This window comes from Barbatula barbatula (genome assembly GCF_947034865.1).
Source record: "Barbatula barbatula genome assembly, chromosome: 25".
Classification (NCBI taxonomy): Eukaryota; Metazoa; Chordata; class Actinopteri; order Cypriniformes; family Nemacheilidae; genus Barbatula; species Barbatula barbatula.
The window spans coordinates 9210009-9231877 of NC_136788.1; the positions used below are offsets into that span (position 1 = coordinate 9210009).

The 21869-nt window shown below is 37.5% G+C and overlaps 1 protein-coding gene across 1 annotated transcript in view; it reads left to right on the plus strand.

Annotated features, from left to right (window-relative positions):
• The window catches only part of grm8b (glutamate receptor, metabotropic 8b), a 111758-nt gene that overhangs the window by 24259 nt on the left and 65630 nt on the right, over positions 1-21869 (plus strand). Inside the window, exon 3 of the mRNA XM_079450890.1 lies at positions 12605-12821. Within this exon, the coding sequence (XP_079307016.1) occupies positions 12605-12821 (217 nt within the window). The remainder of the gene's footprint in view (positions 1-12604; positions 12822-21869) is intronic.

The following is a 21869-nucleotide window of genomic DNA, read 5'->3' on the forward strand; positions in this document are numbered from 1 at the left end:
GTTTGTAACACCTCAGGGACGTCATTTACGTCAAAGCAAGTTAACAGTCCCATCTCTTTGAATGTCGTGAGGCAGATATTTCTAGAATCGCTGGGAAAATTCACAATTAAATAGCATATTTCTGATCCATTATTAAACCTGATATGGACTGTACCATAAGCTAAGCTTAAACAGCGCTAAAAGCACTACTTTTTCCGAGGTCGTTTCAGCTACTGCAGTTTTTTGCAGAAACACATGTTCAAAAATCATGTTTGTCATGTCATCATGTTTTTATTATGTAATACTTATTAACACATGTTCTTCACAAACATCATAGTCACAGACTACAAACAGATAACACGTCTTTTTACAGAATGATTGTTGTGTCACATCTCAGCTTACCCCTTCGGGCAAAAGCATTTCACTCACACTTTGAAAGAGCCGATTGGCTGTGGCAGTTTTCATCTTGTTCCTTTACCCCGTCGATTTCATTATGCAAGACCGTCTGGAGCAACATTCACATCCTTTGACAAGCGGCGTTCTGATTGGCCCACGATAAAATCTTCATTCCCTCCCTGGATTTTATAGCTTGATTGTACATGTGCAAATCCATGTGTGTGCGTGTGGCATTTGACAGGGTTTCGGCTGCTCGAAGCCTCAGGCTGATTCATCTATGGCAACTGCTCATGAAGGAAGATTGACAGGCTTCCTTCTGCCCATGACAGATGGGCCTGTTTTTAGCCACAGGAAATGTGGAGGCAGTAAATGCATATGGTGGTGTTGCGCAAGGTAATGCATGTATTCTTTTGTTATTCTTCACAGTTTAACCGTACCTTATGTCAACTAGTGTCTTACATGGGCTCATGCAAGCAGATTTGATTTATATACTGTTTCACTGCAGTGGGCTGCAGTTAATGTATTGACCTTTTCAGCATTGGAGTAGTTTTTGGTACCGTCCCTCGAATACAAACACTATTTTTTGGCACATTGAAGTGTTTTTTCATTGTTCCATGCTTACGTGAAAGGAATGGTAAAACGTTAAAAAGAAGAAAAAACGATTGTACTGAAATTCTCTTTATTTAACTTAATGACTTTAATGACTTATTTGATTATCTTTAAGCAAAATCGAATTCCTGGTTGTGACAAAGTTCCATAAAAGAAAGGAAGGAGGCGGGAACCGGCGAACGTACAACAAGCTTTTAATTAAATAAACAAACAATAAAACGCATGTAAAATGCCACACAAACATAATAAAACACAACATAAAGTCCAGGCCTGGTCCTCTCTCCTCGTACCCTCCTGTCGCTCGTCTCTTATGCTTCCGGCTCTCGTCCCGCCCTGCTCGCCGCACTAGTGTATTGAATAAATGTAAAGATTTACACTGGCAGCTCACAGCAGTTTTTGGTTTACTGTTTGTCAACATGCCAACAAAATAAGCTTCTTGAAATGGTTTTGTGCTTCAGAGTATTCAAAATAGCGTAATGCAAAACTTGCGATGGCTGTAATGGAAGTAAATGTGCGGTGCGCGTAACATTACAAACACTAGCGCTCATTTACATGCAATTCACTTACACCTATTGAACCGTGGAGGTCGTACCGAACGATTCAATATTATTTTGAGAATTATCTTTAGTTGCTATGATGTGTAACATCTGACGCAAACAAAGTCATGTGGTACCAGTATGTGTTTAAAATATTAATATTGTGGTGGCGGGGATATCATCTGGCCAGGGCTGTCTTGATATCATATTTTCACTACACAGTTATCGTAGCCAAAAGAAATAGCAATAATGATATAATCACAATATCTATTGAAATATCTTTAAAGAAATAAACAATGTTCTCAAACAAATTCATCTTTCGGTTTATTTTGTGTTTTCTCGTTTTTTTGTCAATAAATCAAACACAAAAAAATGAACATTGGGAGTCAAAGCGAGAGTTTGTAACCATTGGGACTTTTTTTAACAGCAGCTGTGAGTAATAGCACAATATCACGGTTATTGTCAATGCCAGTATATTGTGTAACGCCTGGTACAGAAATGGAAACTTGGAGACAAGAATATAAACTTTTGCATTGTTTTTCAGGTACATAGACATGTGATCTTAAGTAGAATGTGGCAATTGGTTGGTGCGATATTTACAAATAAAAAGTGACGCGTTTCCCACAGAATTGAAGATTTTTCAGCTCTCGGAGACCAGAAAAGAACACAGAGCACTCAGAACTGAGTGTAGAATAAAAACAGCAACTGCTGGTGATTTAAAAGTTGTGCGCTTACCACAGCAAACAACTGAAAAATACACTAGCTTCAGGAAAAAACACCCTGATGGACACGAAAGATGTCAAAATGACATTTCCCGCAAAACTGCACCCAACAGCTTAACTTGTAAATCATTATTAAAAGCGTTCTCTTTCAGGGACAGTTCTTCTTTCATTTTTGTGCACTTGCTCAATAACATATTTTTGTTTATTTTTAAGCACAAAAGTTACAGATTGTACCTATTCTGAAATAAGAAACAACATTGAAAGATAAACCTTTGCATTTCTGCCGTGTTTTCATGTCTTGAATGCTAACTACCGGCAATTCAGCTTAACCATATGTTACATTATGCATTATAGAGGGAACGGTGCAGGTGTTTATACCCACACGTGCCTAAGGCTGAGCTCTGACTTACACATTTTTTTTTTCGCACTCAGAGCACATTCAAACCGTCATACTTTATTCCTGCACATTTTCAAGCATTAAACAATGCTCATTTGAAACAGTCATAAAACGTAATGGTAATTTGCAGGTTTGTGATGGATGGGGCCATTTCCTACCCTGCACTACTTACGTAACCCACCCCGTTCGGTATGGAGGCTGCAGAGTTCTGGCTCTCCTTAATTGCCACGTAGGTTCTGTTTTTGCACAGCAGCTTCTGTTTTTTTAAGCCTCAACCAGAGGCTACATTTGTAAATGCCAGCCAAATACCACAGGTAGCTGTCTGTCGGAGCTAGACGAACGTTCTTGGCTGATGATAATGTGGCTGGTTTACAGGCATTTCAGACTTGTTCTACAGACTCATCATCAGCTGTTGTTTCTGCAGCGTTTCCAAGGGCCGTGATCAAAGAAAACCAGGATATGATTGGAGTTCTACACAGTATTGCTAATCGCATAGACAGCTTACCTTGCATGCTGGGGATGTGACTTCATCCCATTGGCACTAAGAGAGAATTTTGTGAGACTCTGGGACGTCCAAATTCGAGTCAGGGCTTTTTGAAGCTTTTCCACCTTTGTTTCAGTCCAAGTCCTCCTGCGGTCCTTTATGTATGCAGGGCTTGCTAGTGTTGGGCAGTTTGATGGAATGTTAATGGTGTGCAATGCTCAAAATTTATCAACCAGTTGAGATTTTGCTGAGATTGTTTATTGTGGTGGATATTTGTGTTCATATGTTTTTTATATTTAACAATAATAATAATAATGACATGTACACATAAAGGCAAAGAGGTTAACACTGAGACGTGCAAAATTAGTATGCACAAAAGTTTGATGACCAAAAGGGTAGGCCTATATGTAGTGGGAGATGGTTCTGAAATTCAATCTTGGGGACTTAACCATCTGTTTGTTCGAACAATGGCAGAAAGGTGATCGTTTGCGAAAACCTTTCAAAAAAATCTTAAACCAAGTTCAGGAGAAGGACATTTTTATGTTCAGGCCTTGTCCTTTTCAGACGATTGATAAATGGGAAAATGAGCAGGGACATAATTTCTTCTGATAAATTTCAGACGATTGTAGTTTGAGGCACCATTGAGCAGCATGAATAAATATTAGCGCAGGACAAAAAGTTGACAATAAATCATCCTCTATTAGGTACCTTTAGTCTGCATGAAGCACTAGATCACATTGAATGGAACTCAATGGTGACAAACACCATTTTGTGCTGTGAAAGTGTTGGGTACACCTAATCCATCCACTTACTGCTAGAATCACATTAGAAACTGCCATAGACAAGAGAGTTGCGGTGGTAAAAACTATTTAAGAATATATATATATTATATATATATATATATATATATATATATATATATATATTATATATATATAATATATATATATATATATATATATATATATATATAATAAGTATTCATGAATTTAAGTACTCCTTTTTTGTCTTCTATTGCATTGATTGTAGGAATTATACAGCACCCGCGTAGAGATTAGAGCATTTCAACTGAACACGACGCCTCAAACGCGCTGTGAATAGAGCTAATGTAATGTAAATCTGTAGGTTGGAATAGGTGGTCATTACAAAGATGCAATTAACACCTGAACCAAAGCAGTGAGTCACTGCTGGTAGTGTATGCTGCAGTCACGATGGAGGACTTTGCCCCTTTTATTACAGACAAAAGGGATATTTAGATTACTTTGCATGTCTTTTTTGTGAATTGTTTTTACACTATTACTCATTGGAAAAAATAGCTTGACCCATAAGGGAATCTGAACTGTGAAGAGTGTAGGTTTTCTATGTGGACAAATAGAATGGTAATATTTCAAATTCGGCTATTTGTTGGAAACATATTTGTGTGCCGTGTGTACACATATGAGATTTTATCATTTTAAAGGCTTTAAAGAGAGTTTTTATTATATTTATGTGTTTACATAGATTTTTTTTGTATATTACATTTCTTCATAGTGGAAAAATTCTACCGTAACAAAAGTGATTCTGGCACCTCAAAGATGAAGCATTTCATTCCCATTTTACGCTTATTTTGGCTAATTTGAATGAATTCATACAATATCATTCGTACATTTTAGTACGATTTGTTTTAGGTTTAGGGATGGGCCTTCAGAATTTTTCTCTTCTGCTAATTGTACGTTTTTGCACGCTTCGATTCACAAACTTTCGAATTCATACAAATTAGCCACCTTGTAAAATTCGTATAAATTCCTGTGAGATCAGGTTGGAAGTAAAGAGGTTGGATTTATACGCAAATAAAAGATGTGAGCTTGGATTATAAAGCATGAACCAAAGCGCAATAGCACGAAAGCAGCATGTAAATAACAATAACATTAACTGCCAAGCATACACAGGAAACACTGGCGTAACATTACACATATCAGGGTAACAGCTAACACATTAGGATGAGTAACAGTGAATGAACTACAAGTATCATCGACATGACTACAACAGGAAGTGACAACATAATATAAATTTCAAAATAAAAGTAATGAAAACTAACGGGACACAAAACGTGTATACTCCCAGAAAACTGTACCTTATATGTATGATGCATGATTACTTAGACATTTAGTGTCATGAAGTAACAAATTTAACAGTGAATTTATTTCTTTGCAAGTTTGACGGAGAGAAAAAGCTAGTGCCAATTACGCATATTATTTAACTCAGTGTCCTTGGTCAAGTGTTAACTATTAATAAACTATTCACAATACACGACTCGAGTGCCAGTAATAATTTAGACTCACTTGAGTGTATTCAAATGACTTAAAAAGGGGTTATTTGAATAATAATGATATTCACAGCCCATAGCCAGCCTGGCTGCGAAGAGTCTTGTGATTATTCCCTTTAAACAATTTCAACCCAGAACCCTGAGGATGTTGCCATTCCGCATATCTGCAACTTTTCGTTAATTGCGGATATCCTATTTCAGTCAACCCCAAACAAATAAAGTTTGACTATTGCAGCTCCGCTCATATTTCATGCGCCTAGGGGGGTGACTTATGCTAATGCCATCTCTACATCGACAGTGTTGCCTTTGAGAGGATAAATCGGGTTTGCTTCACCACGCTGTCAGAATCTGAGTAAGATGCACATCCTCCAGGCCTTTGGCTTATTATAATCCACTTAAAGGAAATTTACTCATTTGGGGAATCAGAATTAGTGTGAGCTCTGCTATCTTCGGTAATTAAAGGAGTGTATCGGGATTCTTTGGATGGATTAGCTGCTGTGGTTTGAGCGTTTGATGCCCAAATCGCATTTCAGGTGAACAAACATCTCGTCCTGTGGCAGCACTTGGTAATGACCGTAGTAATGTAAACGACTTAATTGAAAGCGTGAAAAATAACTTAAACACAACGCACGATTTAGCTTACTTAATGTGATTCTGTTCAGAGTGAAACTGAGAGTATTGAGCTGTAAATAATACTTGATTTTATCCAACAGGATTTTATTGGTGCATGAAAAGTAGGAGGGAATGATGTCTTGTTTTGAGGATGAGGCGATACTGAAGATTAAATTAATATTTCTTAACTTTCAGAATTTAATTTAATGGTTAACAGAGTAGGATTAGAACAGAGTTTGTGGGTGTATTGAGTAATGTATTGTTTTTAGTAGTAGAAGAGAATATTGTCAGCACAGACTAAGATATTGTGTTTTATGTTGTTTGGTTAGTAGTAATGTCAGTTTATCTTAGACATCAACTAGTGCTTCAATATAAAGGGTAAAAATACACTGGAGAGTGGACATTCTTATTTTTAATAAACAGTGCCGTGGGGGATTGTACACAACTTTTGCATTGATCCATTTAATAAGTAACTGCACATAACCTATTTTTTAATAAGAGACCAAAGTTAAGGACTGCAGCTTTAACTTTCACAGCCCTTTTAGAACTTTCATGGACTTTCAGCATCTCTCTGGTTCATCTCATCCTCGCATTTCAGTTTCATTTACCTCAGATGTGTTCTGCCTAGGCAAACAGCGTTTATCAGCTCGACAAGCTAAGAGATCTCTTCAAGCAGAACGCAGTTGGATATGTTTGTCCTGTCTCTAGGCGCTCAGCGTTCCGCTACTTTTCCGGTATCACCAGTTTCAAAAATGCAAGCTGCTCGCCTCAAGTTACTCATCATCTGAACTGGACCAGTCCTTTGAAAGATGCAGACATGAGTATACAGTTGCTCGCATTTATTTGCTTGGAGTGCGAGACGCAGGCGGTACGAGATGCATGATTCTACGCTTAAGCTAAGATAAACGTCTCTGGAGAGCGGCGCTCTGATGGGCAGAGGTGTGAGGCTGAAAATGGCACACAAATGGCAGCTCTCGCACACTGCGTGAACCGGAGTGTGAATTGCATCGCAAACTCCTGAGAAATCTTCAAAAATAGTGTCGTGTGGATTCGGCTATGGCTAAAGTGTAATTTTAGAATAAAAGGCTGTGGGAAGATAACGCATGTGAGACAATCTACCTCCATCATGTGGTGTCTGTGGCGTCTCTCAGTGGAGGCTTATCTAAATCCAAGCTTTAGTCTGCTTTAAAAGGAGGCCTCAGATAAGGTGTCACGATATCAACTGATAGGCTTCGTGTTAAGAAACTGAACCATGATAATCGAGTCATGTCACTTTTTTCGTGCACGTAAGTGGTAGAACACGACTCTGACAGTGAAACGCGGTCTGGCCTGTATGAATGTGAGCAATGTATAAAACATAATAAAAGGCTAAAACTTATTCAACATCCAATTTAAACCATTTGTTCAAGTTTTTAGCCCTTGAAGCATTAATATTCCGTTTATTCACATGCAAGGGCTTATGGGTATTCCTTTTGGCATTTTATGTTAAAGTATTATAAACTAAAAAATGTTTGGTCTAAAACAACACTACAAGTGACGTTTAGTTGACGATTACCTAATTGTGTACGACAAATTAAGGGTATAAAGTGCACATAGCAGCTATATACGGTTTCATCAGACCCATGTGCCTGGCCCGAAGTTAACTTCCGGTCTGTGTTTGGTTATAATATAACAATTAATTTTAGCTCTAATGAATGAATATTAATATTTTATTGTATATTCATTGTATTCAATTAAATTGAAACTTATTCATTTAGTTTTTTTATGTGAAATACATCTACTGGTTGTTAAGTTTGGCCACGTAGTGGTTGTTTATGTTGTTGCCACTGAAACCGTCTATAGTTACAATGTGTTTTTTGTTTCATTTGTAGTAATTTTAAGCATTAACTCTGCAATTTTATTTATGCAGCGTTTATGTTATGTTGATAAAGAATTGCCTGACAGCTTTCTAGAAACGACTGCTAATTGAGCTAATTCATGAGCATAAGCGACTAAACTTCATTTCCCATAATTCGTTGTGGCAGCTCACAAATTATGACTACTGCGTGTTATTTGCTCTCGATTCTGTCCGAAATTACCAAACGTACAACTAATAGTAATCGACATTACACTAATAAGTACTAACTTCCCAAGACTTAAATGCCAGGGGACCACACGCAACAACCCCAGACCACTTATCTAACCTTATCTAATCTTGTGACCCATTAGGAAGTCTAAGTCTTTCTCACTTGGGTTGACATGCATCTGTCTGTCAAACAAATAACTCTGACATTTTCACACCAGGCCCGAGATCCCCCAGATCAAACTTCTATAGCTGCACATGACGCCAACCTGAGACAACAACGGGATCCCTGAATAAATATCACCTCGGTAGACTAAACCTGCATGCTTCTGCACGGTATTAAGAACTTAAACCTGATGCATATTTACACAAAGCTTAACAGGCAGATCTGATGTAATTAATTATATCCGCTTACGGATGAACTACTTCCCGCAGACCTAACAGGAAGCTGTGTCGTAGGCTTCCACAAGTGCCACCGTATTGTCCTAGCTTTGCAACATTAATTGAAACTTCCTTTGAGCATCGGCGAATTGTAATTGTGGAGTGTGCGCATTTGTATGTGTCAGAAAAAGGGCAAGCGGTGAAAGCAAACGAGCGAATGATTAAGCGCGGACATCTTTCACTCTGCAGCAATTTGCGTCTACTTCTCTTTCGGGCGAGCGTTTTAAATGAAGGTCACGCGAGGGGTTAATTAGTATTGTCTAAATGTAATCTATCAGCGTCCAGTGAGTCTTCGGATTTGACAGCTCCATTATGGAGGCAAATACACATAACTGTGTGCTTTGTTTCGCAGAGATAAAGACGATAACAACCGATAAACAAAAAGCTTTAGTATTCAGAGTTTTTAAAATTCTATGGATGATTTCATGGATCCTGGGGTGGATGAGGTTACTTTGTAATAGTAGTTAAGCTTTGCTAAGTATTTTTCTAATCTATTTGAATGAGAAAAGCCAAATCACCAAAACTTTTTTGTTTTAATTGTTTTGCTTAAATATTACTTAAATATATTATTTATATTTAGTTATTTTTCAGCGTGGTCTAGCCAATGTAAATTTAGTAAACAAACTTTACCAAAAACGTGATTGCCGTCTTAAATAAAGTGTGGGACTTATTAGTTATATTTTGGGCTTTCATACCTTTATTTTGACATGACAGTAGAGATTTTGACGAGAAAGAGGGGGATCGGACCTCAAGCTGGGATTCAAATCAAATTCGAGTTGGTTTATCGCCGGTGCTAAATCTTTGCTACTGTTGTAAGCATCTGTATTGTAAAGTCAAGTGCTGTCATGAAATCTCAAAACAGCAAGACTTTCTCTCACCGTCATTCTTCACCTTTCAGACGGGACTCGTGAGACTCTGACGACCGCAGATGCTTTCAGAATAACGCAGCCATGAAATAGCAAAATTACAGACAGTCAAATTGTGCCGTTTGAAATGCCGCAATCATGTGTTGGAATTGCTTTAAACTATCTTTTGTGTTCTTGAACTTTTGACGCTTTTCCAAAAACGTAGTAGAAAAATAAGCCTGATATTTTAGGCCAGGACTCCGGTGGGTCGTATTTTGATCATCGAATATATCAGACTGATTTTGGTGGTCCATTAACTTAAATGCACATTTATTTGAGTAATTCACTTAGCACAGTGACATAGGGACTTAATGTTGATGATGAAAACTGAACCTTAAAGTAGATAAGACAGAAATTACTTCATGATTCAGTTCTCTCTGTTTTAATTAATAAACCAATATTATCTGTAGTGGTCATTTAATATAAGGCGTAAAAATGTACAGCCTCAATATTCATTTTATCAGTATTGTGACCATTCCAGTCCAGTGTCTGTTGAATTGTGTCTGCAGAAGTGACTAAGTCATCAAACAGCAATGTGAAAGACTGATAGATGAAAACTGTGATGAAAATACAGGATATCACATAAAAAATTGTGTAGAAATATTACTGTTGTATTGCTTAAAAGTGAATATGAAGGTGTTTGAGGTCTGAAATAATACAGAGTATCTTTTCTTTTCTTTTGACCTGTTTACAGTTTTCCGCAAAGAAATGGAAATAGAATCATTATTTTTATTTGAAATTTAAGAGAAATATTGTTAACGGTTCAGAATGAAACAAAAAACCAAAATTATAATTTTATCTACACATTCCAAAAATAGTCAATTCAGAAAAACCAAACATAATTTTAAAATTGTCTATTTTTTCGCAGCTGTATATGGATGTCTAGTTCTACATGCGGTACATTTGGACCAAGTTAACATTTGCTTTTATAAACATCATCCAAACAAGATCCTTTGTTGACCAATGCACAGATATCAGAGACTCAGACTAACTCTGTTTGTGTTTTACTTCAAAGACTTTCCGACTTATTTTTAAGCACTGTATGGTTTTAAAGAAATATATTTTAATGATTATTTTAATTACGTACATTTCAGTTCTCTCATATCTGCAAAGTCTACCGGCTTAAGCCAATCTTTTTTCGTTTTATCTATTAGAAAGCGGTAGCCGTCAAATGAAAATTGTTTAATTTAATGTGTTATTGCTGCAAACTCGTGTTCACTTCAAGTGATCTTAATACATTTTAATTAAATATCTACTTTTATTTTGACATAATTAACACACTAGTACTACTTTTTATTTCAGTTTTTCATCCAAATGTTAGACTTTCAATAAAAGTGATATGATCTGATAATTACACTTGAATGTTTCGGCCCCCTCATTTTTATTTGGAGTATCAGGCCCTCAAACAAATTCAGTTAAAAAGACCCTTTTAGTCTTTGTATTGCCTAATCACACATCACGCTTTCATGCATCGAAAGTTATGGGTTTCTAACTCAGTGTCATATAAAAGAAATTGCAAACTAGTATTAATTTTTTTAATAGTGTTGCATGAAGAAATTGTTAACTGCAGTGCTGATGAAGGTTATTTGCTTCTCCCCATCAGCGATATTATATTATTATATGAAAAGTATCAGATTTGATTTCCCCTGTGGCCACTTTACAGAAATTATTTTGGTGTCTTCTGCATCTCTTTTGTGGGTCTGTAATATTGTATTAAACTCAAAACACAAGCGTGAAATTGAGTTCCGCAGGCATCGTTTCAAAGAAATCTTAACTCAAACACTGAAGGTGCATTTGAAACCACCCATACTCTTGATACTTGGAGATGAATGAAATGTTCCCGACCTGGCCTTGAAGGTAGAGTTTAAACACCTGACCAATGTCAAAGTGAGGCCATGAGCCATTCAAGACACTTTATCAGATGAACAGACAAAACATGCAAGGGTCAAACGGGCGATATTCACGTGGAAATGACACTCGTGGCTTTAGGTCTGCGCAGGTGAAACCATGTCTTTACATGTGATGCTAGAAATCCATGCAAAAATTACATCCAAAATTGACTCGTAAATTATTTTAATAATATGTAATTGATGTGGTTTGCCCGTAAAGGTATTAATAACAAGTCAGAAAAGACAACGACAAATCGGTCAAACCGGAGAAGGTAGGGCTTTTGTGTGACCGGGGTAGTTACTCCTGATTGGACGGAACCCCTGTCAATCAAGATAAACAGGCAGGTGTGCAACCGTGCTTTTTCTACTTTAGCAAACAGTGACAACGCATTTTAATTGTTGCGCGCGCAAGCTTGTTATTTAAATGTAAAAAGTGGCATTTCGCATTTCCGTGCGGTTTTAGACACGAAATGTGATTCGCCCCCAACCTAGTCATGCATTTATGTTTTATTGTGCTACATCTTTGATATATAACACATTACCCCTCTTACCCACTCACACATAACACCCACAACACATGTTTCGCAGACATGTTTTATATCAACACATCCGTGACTTTTGTATTTCAAGCCTCTGATACGTTATTGCGGGCCCAAAAGTGTCAATACCTGATTTGCCAGCTGGCAAGTGGCATTTGTATTTGGGCCTGGTTCTCTGCTGCCATGCTGTTTTGATGAATGTAGATGAGCTCAGCCTCTGGGACTCCACCTGACAGCCTGGCCTTTTGGCTGAGGAGAAATCAATCAGACCATCAGTCGCCACCACAAGCCGTTACCCAACCTGCCTTCTGTCAGGCTTCACCACCCTTCTTTGTACCTCAACTCCTGATTTGTCTTTGTTATTTAGTCTTGTTTCACGTTTAGCGTCTCCGGACGGGATGGCTGTGTTTTGCATCGATAGCTTTTGGCAAAACGTATTTTGCAGGTCGCATATGTTATAAGTCCACCTAGAGGTCTTTGCTTGCTTTAATTGGCCCTGCGTCATCCGTGTAGCTTCAGGCTGTGCTTCATGATTAACTTTGCTTTTAGAGGAAGGCTGAAACTTTTAGCCAGACAAAACTAAACACTACGTTTTGGGATAGTGCATATATTCCTAAACCTAAAAAGATGATTTGTAATTTTTCGTGTGAATTGTTCCTTTCAAATATTTTGGCTTCAGTCAAGAAGCTTTCTTGGATTACAGTTTGTTCTTTCTCCTCCCGTATCAGATCCCTCAGATCAGCTATGCATCCACAGCGCCCGAGCTGAGCGATAATACCCGGTACGACTTCTTCTCTCGGGTTGTGCCGCCTGATTCCTACCAAGCTCAAGCCATGCTGGACATCGTGACCGCCATGGGCTGGAACTACGTCTCCACGTTGGCATCTGAGGGGAATTATGGAGAAAGTGGCGTGGAGGCTTTTGTCCAGATCTCTAGAGAAATCGGTGAGAACCATTTATAAACACACAATACAGTTCCTATACCAAAACGGAGAATTCAGTGCTTAATGGCAGCAGTTAAACTGTTTTGCTCATAGCTGTGATGTCGTTGAGTCAAAGCGGCTATATTTTGCACCTTGGTAGCATTTTCCTGTGCATGTTTTTACATATATATATCATAATATAGCTTTTTTCGACCTTTTCTCTGACTTTTGATATTATACAGTATACTGTTTTACTACAGTTTTTAAGACATCTATTTATAATAACCTCTGGTATAATTGGCTAACCTTTTGGCTACCTGTATAGTTCACACGGTTGTTTATGAGGGAGAACCATGTTGGAGAATACTGAAAAGGTCTTTATGTACAGTGTGGTCCAAAAGACTGATACTGCATTAAAAAGGATGTGAATTTTAACATTAAGGATGCTGCATACGCTGAAGAAATTCAACATGAAATGCTAAAGATCCTTATACAAATATTTGCACAAACATGTCACGTCCGTGCCAGCACGTGTGCGTGATGTCATTAAAGCAAAAGGACTATTTCAAATTCCAAACAAAAAGGTATTCAATTAGAAAATGATTAATAAAATGAAAAATAAAAGCATTATACTAGTAATTATATACTTTAAGGACGGCACGGTGTGATCACCAATATGTTAATGTGCTTATTCAATATGTTAATTGTGGCACCAATGACAGAACAATTACCAAATATGTTTTTGCACATTTAATGTAGTAAATAGTCTGCTTGGATTTTTGTGTCGTAATAGTACATCAAACTCCTAAATTGGCAATGTCCTTCTTATTAGGTCTAGACTTCTGATGTTTGATGGAAAAACTGTAGAAAAAAGTTGAGAAAGGAGGCAAGCATACTGTCCATCATACTGATTTGTGGTACGAAGCTTTTCCGAGCTTGCTGACCAATGTTGCTGTACACAAAGCGTTATTGCACTGAATTACATGCTTTGACAGTGAGATGGAAAGGGAATTTGCAGTCTCGACGGAAGAAAGGTCAACCAGTGTAAAAGAATCAGACAGTGTTGTAAAGGCACATCTAAAAACCCATCTTGCATTCAGTCAGCTACACCCATCAAAGGAGAGTTGAGCTTATAGGTTTTGCAATTATGAACACTATTCTGCATGTTTACAGAGAGCAGAAAGTATAGCAAGCTTCAACTTTGTTTATTTTTGTTATTTGTTTTTACATGTTTCTTATGTTAAAGGGATATTTCATACATAAATAAAAATTCCGTCATCACTTATTCACCCTAAGGTTGTTCCAAACCTGTATATATTTCTTAGTTCTGCTGAACACGAAGGAAGATATTTAGAAGAATGTTTGTAACCAAACAGACCTCATCCCCCATTGACTCCAATAGTAGAAAATGAAATACTACGGTCAATGGGGGATGAGATCTGTTCGGTTACTGACATTCTTCTGAATTCTTCTGACAATTCTTCCTGTCCAGCAGAACAAAAAATGTATGCAGGTTTGCAACAACCTGAGGGTGACTAAATGGTGACAGAATTGTCATTTTTGGAACTATCCCTCTAATGTAATAGTTTGTTTTTTGGCGTTTTGTAAATCAAAATTATTAGTGAAAAAATTAATCTGTACACAATCTTCTTCTCTGCTCTGCATTCCTGTCCTCATTGTTGTGACCCATAATTCCCTTCTCTACACATCACATGGGTTTTAATGGCCCATATTTTCCTGCCCACACAACCCTGCAGTAATACATAGCATCACCCATAGCACACTTCCACAAGAAACCACAATTACACAGAAGCTTATCTGTAAAGAAAAGAGCTAAATGAAACGAATGGGTCTTGATAGCAGAGGGATGTAATTACAGGAAAAGGTCGAGTAATGGACTCGCTGCCAGCATCATAACGTGTCGCGGTCAACTTACGCTGCATGATTGATTTATTATTGCAGTTTATTGCACCCGTTGCTCATTTAGACGTTGAGGTGCCGCATTAATTATAGTCTAATTATGACAATACAATTACAATATGAGGCACATGCGAGTGATTAAAATCGTTCCTCTTGTTCCTCATGTGTTTGGTCCTGTGAGTGTGAGCGCTCAGCTGTGTGACTCAATGTAGGTGTTTTTTTTCTTTGATTTCTAAATAGGTAGGCTATATGTGAAACTTGTAAACTTGATTTGTCAATGAAAAGATCTCGATTGTTAAACAGTATTGTGGTGGTGTCATGGAACGTATTGATCATTACTAAGGGTGTCAAAACATGACGGTTTGTCAATAACCGTGATATTTTAAACCATGATTATCGATAAAGTGTTATTGCTGAACATATGAAATTATTATTCAGGTCCTGTTTAAACTTTTGCCTAAAGAGCCACAATGGTTACAATCTCTCTTTACAACACCCTACATTCATATTTTAAATATGATTCGTATGCGGAAAAAGAGAGAAAGAAAAACTTAAATATGAATTTGACTAATAGCATTATTCATTCATTGAAAACATTTATTTAGATATCGGGATAATATCACGATGGTGAATTGTTTGGCCATGATAATCATTTAGTGAAAATCGGATATTATGACGGCTCTAGTGCAGGGCCGTAGCCAGCCTTGTGGAAGGGGTGGTTCTTTGTCTCAAAAAGTTGACCTTTTTTGTCGCTTTCACCCACATTTATTGTTTATTGTTTAACAGATCATACGTTGGAAATAAAGCCCAAAACAAAAATGTTCCTATTCGTTGTTGAAAAAGAAATGCATGTACGATATGATATGATAAGTGACAATGTAAAAAATTAGTTTGGCGAAAGGTGGATTCGAACCTGATTGATAGTGTCAAAACTAATATAACTTATTCAGTGCGTCCAAACTAATATTAATAATTAAATTGTAACTTCTAAACTTAGTCAGTGATTTGTATAATACTGTGTTTACAGTACCAAGATTCTCAAAGACAATTCTTAAAAATAGAGGCTGTATTAATATGAATATGGATCATATTTAATATTTACTATGTATTAGTTTCACCTGTATTTTAACATTTGCACAGAGTTTTATTTTGGCGTCAACGGAAATGTCAGTAAAATATACAGATAATATGTTAATATTCAACGCATCTTTTGTGTTATGCTATTTAACACATTATGTGTAATTATTTACATATTTGTGTCATTTTGTGATCCATTTGTGTAAAATTGACAACACAAGTTGTGTTAAAAGTAACACAAAATATGTTCATTTGTTAATGGCACAGAAATTTGTCATTTTGTAATGTTTTTTGTTTAATAAATAAGGGACAAGGTTGAGTTCAAAGTAAAACAAAATGCGTTGTCCTTTACATTTATGCATTTGGCAGACACTTTTATCCAAAGCGACTTACATTGCATTATCATATACATTTATACATAGGTATGTGCAATACCCTGGGCTCGAACCCACAACCTTGCGTTGTTACGAAATGCTCTTACCACTGAGCTCTCACCACTTACCACTTATTTTAAACACAACAGTTTTAAGAGTGATGTCCTATAAAACCATTGTAGTTCCATTGTACTGCATGCAAAAACACAGAAAAAAATCACAAGTAACGTACAAAGTACATAATACATAGAGTTTTGGTAGTGTTCCAAATCTTTTCAACTCAATTTCTTTCAAGTCCTGGTCCCAACTTCAATTACTGTTCATAATTTTACCTTTTTGCATTTCAGCTTATTGTTCACTAACTCATTTAGTGACTCTTGACTGTGGATGTGGTCTCAGTTGGAGGCAGTATTTTTAATTGTCGGGCTACTGTTTAACCATATAAGGTGAAACAGCCTTTGTGCTTCAATTCAAAGCTTAATGTTAAATACAACAGTAATATCTAAAGACATATTACGTAGACGCAGTTTGAAGTTTCTGTTTCCTTCTAAACAGCCAAATTATAGAGACAAATACATGTGCGCTCATTCAGAATGGTGAATGGTTTTCCTCTAAAACCCAAACATAAAAGTCAACTCAACATGCTGAAAATTGCATAATGTATTCTTTGCAAATCGGCCTTGGACATGATTTCCGCTCTCCCCTTTTAGAAACGCACCCCTTATCATTGGTTAAAAACCTACTGTCTCCAGAACAGTAATAACACGCAGTTAATTATACTCATGAATAAACAAGCAGTAACCAGATGCTATTCATTTTCATCTCTGGGCCGGATTGGCGTGCAATGAAGCCTTGCAGTGTGGCAAAGTGACCCTCTTCATCATATCGAAAGCCTGCTACATTATTACGATGCTGTTTAGAAGGTTCCTAACACTAGCGCTGCAATACAATCTTTATGTTAATGGCACGTAAGCAACAATAATCATGAAAAATGACGGCAATATACAATTTGCTTCTTCAGATAGAATAGCAGTTTTATGGATGTGGAAAACAAACGTTCGTTTTTTCCCCCTGGGGAACAACCACGCGCCCATTCGTGTTGTGCTCGCAGTTATGAGTTATTTAAAACGGTACAATCTGTCTCTCTGAAATGTCTCATCAGTCTGAGGAATCTTGTTACATGATTGTGAAAGTATGTGAAACCGTGTGTGACCAGCTCCTTCTGGTTATGTGTTATACAGTAGATTTAACAGACTGCCACTGTAGCTGTACAGCGGAGCGCGTGTTTATAAGAAAACAGACGATCGCTCGCGCTCTGTTTGTGTTTGTTTGTTCGCCTTCAAATCTTTGTTGCTAGTCTTTTAGCGGGCATGGTTTCTTGAGAGGAGGGACAGTGCGCTTGCAGTGGCTTTGGATTAAAGGAAAAGTTCACCAAAGAAAGAACACAAACATCTGTGTAATGAAAAGTGAATGGAGACTGGGGCTGGAATCAAAAGAAAGAATCATAAATGTATCATAAAAGGCATCCAATGACTCGAGCATTGAGTCTTCTAAAGTCAGATGATGGCTTTTTTTTTGGAACAGAAGTGATTTTGTCTTCATCTCTTGTTAGCTGCAATGACTGTTATTTTAAAGGTGCGGTTTGTATTTTTTTTGAGGATCTGAAATGTAATATAATATACATAACAATGTCCTTCAGAGGCGTATGAAGACCTTATATAATGAAGCGTTATGTTTTTATCACCTTAGAATGAGCTATTTCTATCTACATTTTATCTACATACATGGAACAGTAGCCCTAAAGGCACAAAGTGCTCTACAGAGTGTGTTCCGCATTGATGTTATATCCTTCAGCACAAGATAAATAATGTCATAACATCTTAGTTTTGTGTCAGCCATCGTAGTGCTTCGAAGGGGAGGGGTGGAGTGAGCAGTTGGTTGCAATTGAGCCATCGGTAAGCCCCGCCCCCTTAGTTACTGTTGCTGACTTGGACAAGCAATCGGAGTTCCTAATGTCTTTCAAGGACAGCTGAAATGTAGACCTTCGTTGATGACCGACAACGTACGTTAGCATTGACTCACTAACTTAACTAGTTTCAGCCAGAGATACGATACTGAAGCACAAGATGACATTAATGATCTGAAACTATAACTTGGTGAAAGTATGACTATAAACGTTTTTGTCGTCACTGGGATTTGAATCGGGTTACTGTGCCAACAATTTGATCAAATAAATCCCATTCCTCATTCAACCAGGACACCTGGAAGTATTGTTACAAGTACCCCAGGCAAATCATTTTATTATTTTTGTAGCATAGAACACCATAAAACTGATGAGAGCTTCAGATCTTACAATGTTTTCTTTGAAACCTAAAGTTTTCCGGTCCATGTGCAACTCATATTTAACTGCTATTGGCTCATCTGTGTTCGAGGGAGGGGCTTACCCATAGGTCAGTTCGCAACCTCACCACTAGATGCTGCTAAATTTCATACACTGGACCTTTAAGTGAGAAACCAGTTTGATTTGTGTATGAATGATTCAAAGGATCCTACTTAAACATATTGTTACAGTAGTCCAATAGTTTAGTTTTAGTTTCAGATACATTTTTATATACAATTTTCTATAAACAGAAAAGTTTTAATTTTATAGTTAACTAAAACAATCTTGCGGACATACATTGCTAATTTCTCATTGAGCAAGCAGAGGAAGAGAGGATGTCAAAATACGTCTGCAGAAAAATGATCACTCCAGTTTTGCCTTTCAAATGATTTTTACATGTAGTTCTGCAATTCCAACCCGGTCCTTTAATTTTTTCTGCAGTTGAATTCTGCAAATAAAAACTCATCGCATATCTTTGATCTTCACACGCACCGAATACGATTTGCCCTAATAGGACATGATTCTATTTTTGTCTTACTAAAAGTCATAACAAGAACACAGAAATATTATGCCAGGACCAATAAAAGAGGTTGACACAGATGCATGTATTTGTTTACATTTATGGTATACCTACCTATTATGTAAAAATAAATCTCAAACCCCTGACCTTGATGCTTCTAGCACAAAACTCTCTTACCCATTTAACTGTAAGTCTACTTACTCAACAACACCACAACAACTTTGCAATCTATCTTGAAGTTTCGAGCTCGCTCAGTCATCATTGCACAACCCAATTCATCTCAAATGAACCAAAATATCAGTCTAAAAAAAGTTGAATTCTAAGGCTCAGTTCCATTCTCTTTCGTAACGCATATCTCCCACAGCGCTGCCAAGCCTGCGGCTGCGTGCTACTGTTCCCATTAAGCTCTGTGGGCCATCCCATGATGATCAAAAGTAACTTGGCTGGATGTCTTTCTTTCTCTTTGCTGAGTTTGCTGTTGTGAAATGCCCGTCTTGTAATCAATTACTCGCACCTGCAGCATCACCACAGGTAACTGAGACAGGAGACTGTTCTCCAAATCCCCCCCACCGATTCTGAGCAGACATTTTTTCCCTCATGTTAAAGATGCTTAATGAGCCCATTACAGCGGCGGGGAGTCCGGCATAACCCTCACATTATGTCGACTATCTCTACACGTCAGCTTTGGTGGTGGAAATCTTCACCCCGGATGTGAAGCCGCTGACCTCAGTGCTTAGCATAAACCGTCATGGATTAAGCCGAATTTACATAAAACGAGATGAAATTCAGCCCTGAGAAGCTCCGCAGATGATGCTTTATAGTCACAGTTTAGGAATGATGTGGTGGAATTAATGATTTCTGGTTATCTAATTAGTTTGAATTACATTCTTGCATTTCAAACCCTTATCTTCACCTTTTGAAGGTTTGGGGTAGATTTGTTCATTAAAACTGCACCTGCTCAGCTTGTTTCTCATAAAACAGATCGATGAGACTACCAGTGCCATCTGCCAACACCAATGAACTTCTCGGAAGCAAAGAGTGCAAGATTATCTGCATTTGAACCCTCTCGCCCAGCAGTTTAGGACAGTCCATCTGTGCCATTGGTTAAAAAAGGAGATAGGTTCGAACCTACATCTTCCAAGTGAGCACCAAGCCTAAATGTGTCCACTAGGCCACGGCTCTGACCTTAATTCGCATCCACTTTAAGAGGGTTGTCTATTAAAATTGAGGCAAGTGTCTGATCTTGGGGTGTTAAAAGTGCACACCATGCACTGCGCTGTGTTTGACCTTTTTTCTGTTTGTCTTATTTCCTCCTGTAAAGCTGCTTTGGAACAATGCACATTGTGAAAAGCGCTATATAAATCAAAGTGAATTAAAGGGATAGTTGACCCAAGAAGGAAAATTCGGTCAATTTACTCACCCTCAAGATGTTCCAAACCTGTATTCATTTATTTGTTCTGTTGAACACAAAATAAAATGTTTTGAACAACTAACCAAACAGTTCTGGGGCACCATTGACTACCAAAGTGGTTTTCCCCCTAATATGGAAGCCAATAGTGCCCCAGATCTGTTTGCTTACAAACATACTCACAACTATATTTCCTAGTGTTTAGCAGAACAAATGAATTTACACAGGTTTGGAACACCGTGAGGGTGAGTAAATGATGATCGAATTTTCCTTTTTTGGTGAACTGTTTCTTTAAAATAGAAAGATTGCGAAGTCTGGAACGTTCTACAGTAACTGTAAAGCACCCTGACCTTGACTGCTGGATTTGATTGAATCAATAGTATCGGTTGTAGATATTCCGACCATCAGATAGCACACGTCAGTGTAACAAATTTAAGAGCTGCTCATATCTGGGGAGCTTCAACTAAAAGAGTTTCACGCTATGTTCTTTTGAATGATTTATTTGTATCGACCAGTAAACTCAGGGGGAGACCTAATGAGATTGCGTGTCAATACAAGTGTATTTTGTCATTCCTCTTGTTTTGTATTTGCCACGTGGAGCCTTTGAGAAAACATAATCAAGTGTAATAAGGTGTATGCATAGGATTACAGAGTATTTTCCATTATATGTGAATCTGAACTTTCTAATGTGTGGTTCTTTAACTTGAGTTGATGGCAGTGCACAGTTTCTGATGCTTTGAAATTAAATGGAAATGAATCATAATCAATGTATCTCCTACTAGTACGAAAGTGCTTGGCCCTCCCTCTGGATCCCAAAATTCACATTTGACTATCAAAAAAGCAGTTTGTCGTCACACGCATCCAGAGTAGATCCCTAGACCTGCTGTTCCACTTGAGTGGCATCAGTTGTGCCAGACTGTAGCGGTGAAGGAACAGTCTGAGAATGGGGTCAAAATGTCACAGCTGAGGTAAATTGCAAAACCAAATGCAGGTTTCAGTGTGAGATAAGGGACTGTGGCGAGTTTCACAGGTTTAAATGCGTTTTTGGACACCGGTTTAAAAGCACATAACCAGTTTTCATCACAACAGATGTTTTATGATCATCAAAAGTTAGCTAATTTATGTCTCATTTACCATTTATTAAGCGTATTTATAAATACAGTATTAGCAAGAGGTTTAGAGCTACTTTAGTGTGTGTGTGTGTGTGTAGTTTGAACATGTTTATTAATACAAACCTTGATCATTTTTAATTGTGTAAAACAGAAAATGTGTAGTTTGTGCGCATCACATAATTACAGTGATAATGACTTGTTTTCAGACATGTTTTGGAGTGTTTTTCTCATCTTCCATTGGTCAGACAATCAGGTAGCCCCGCCCCAAACTCAGACACT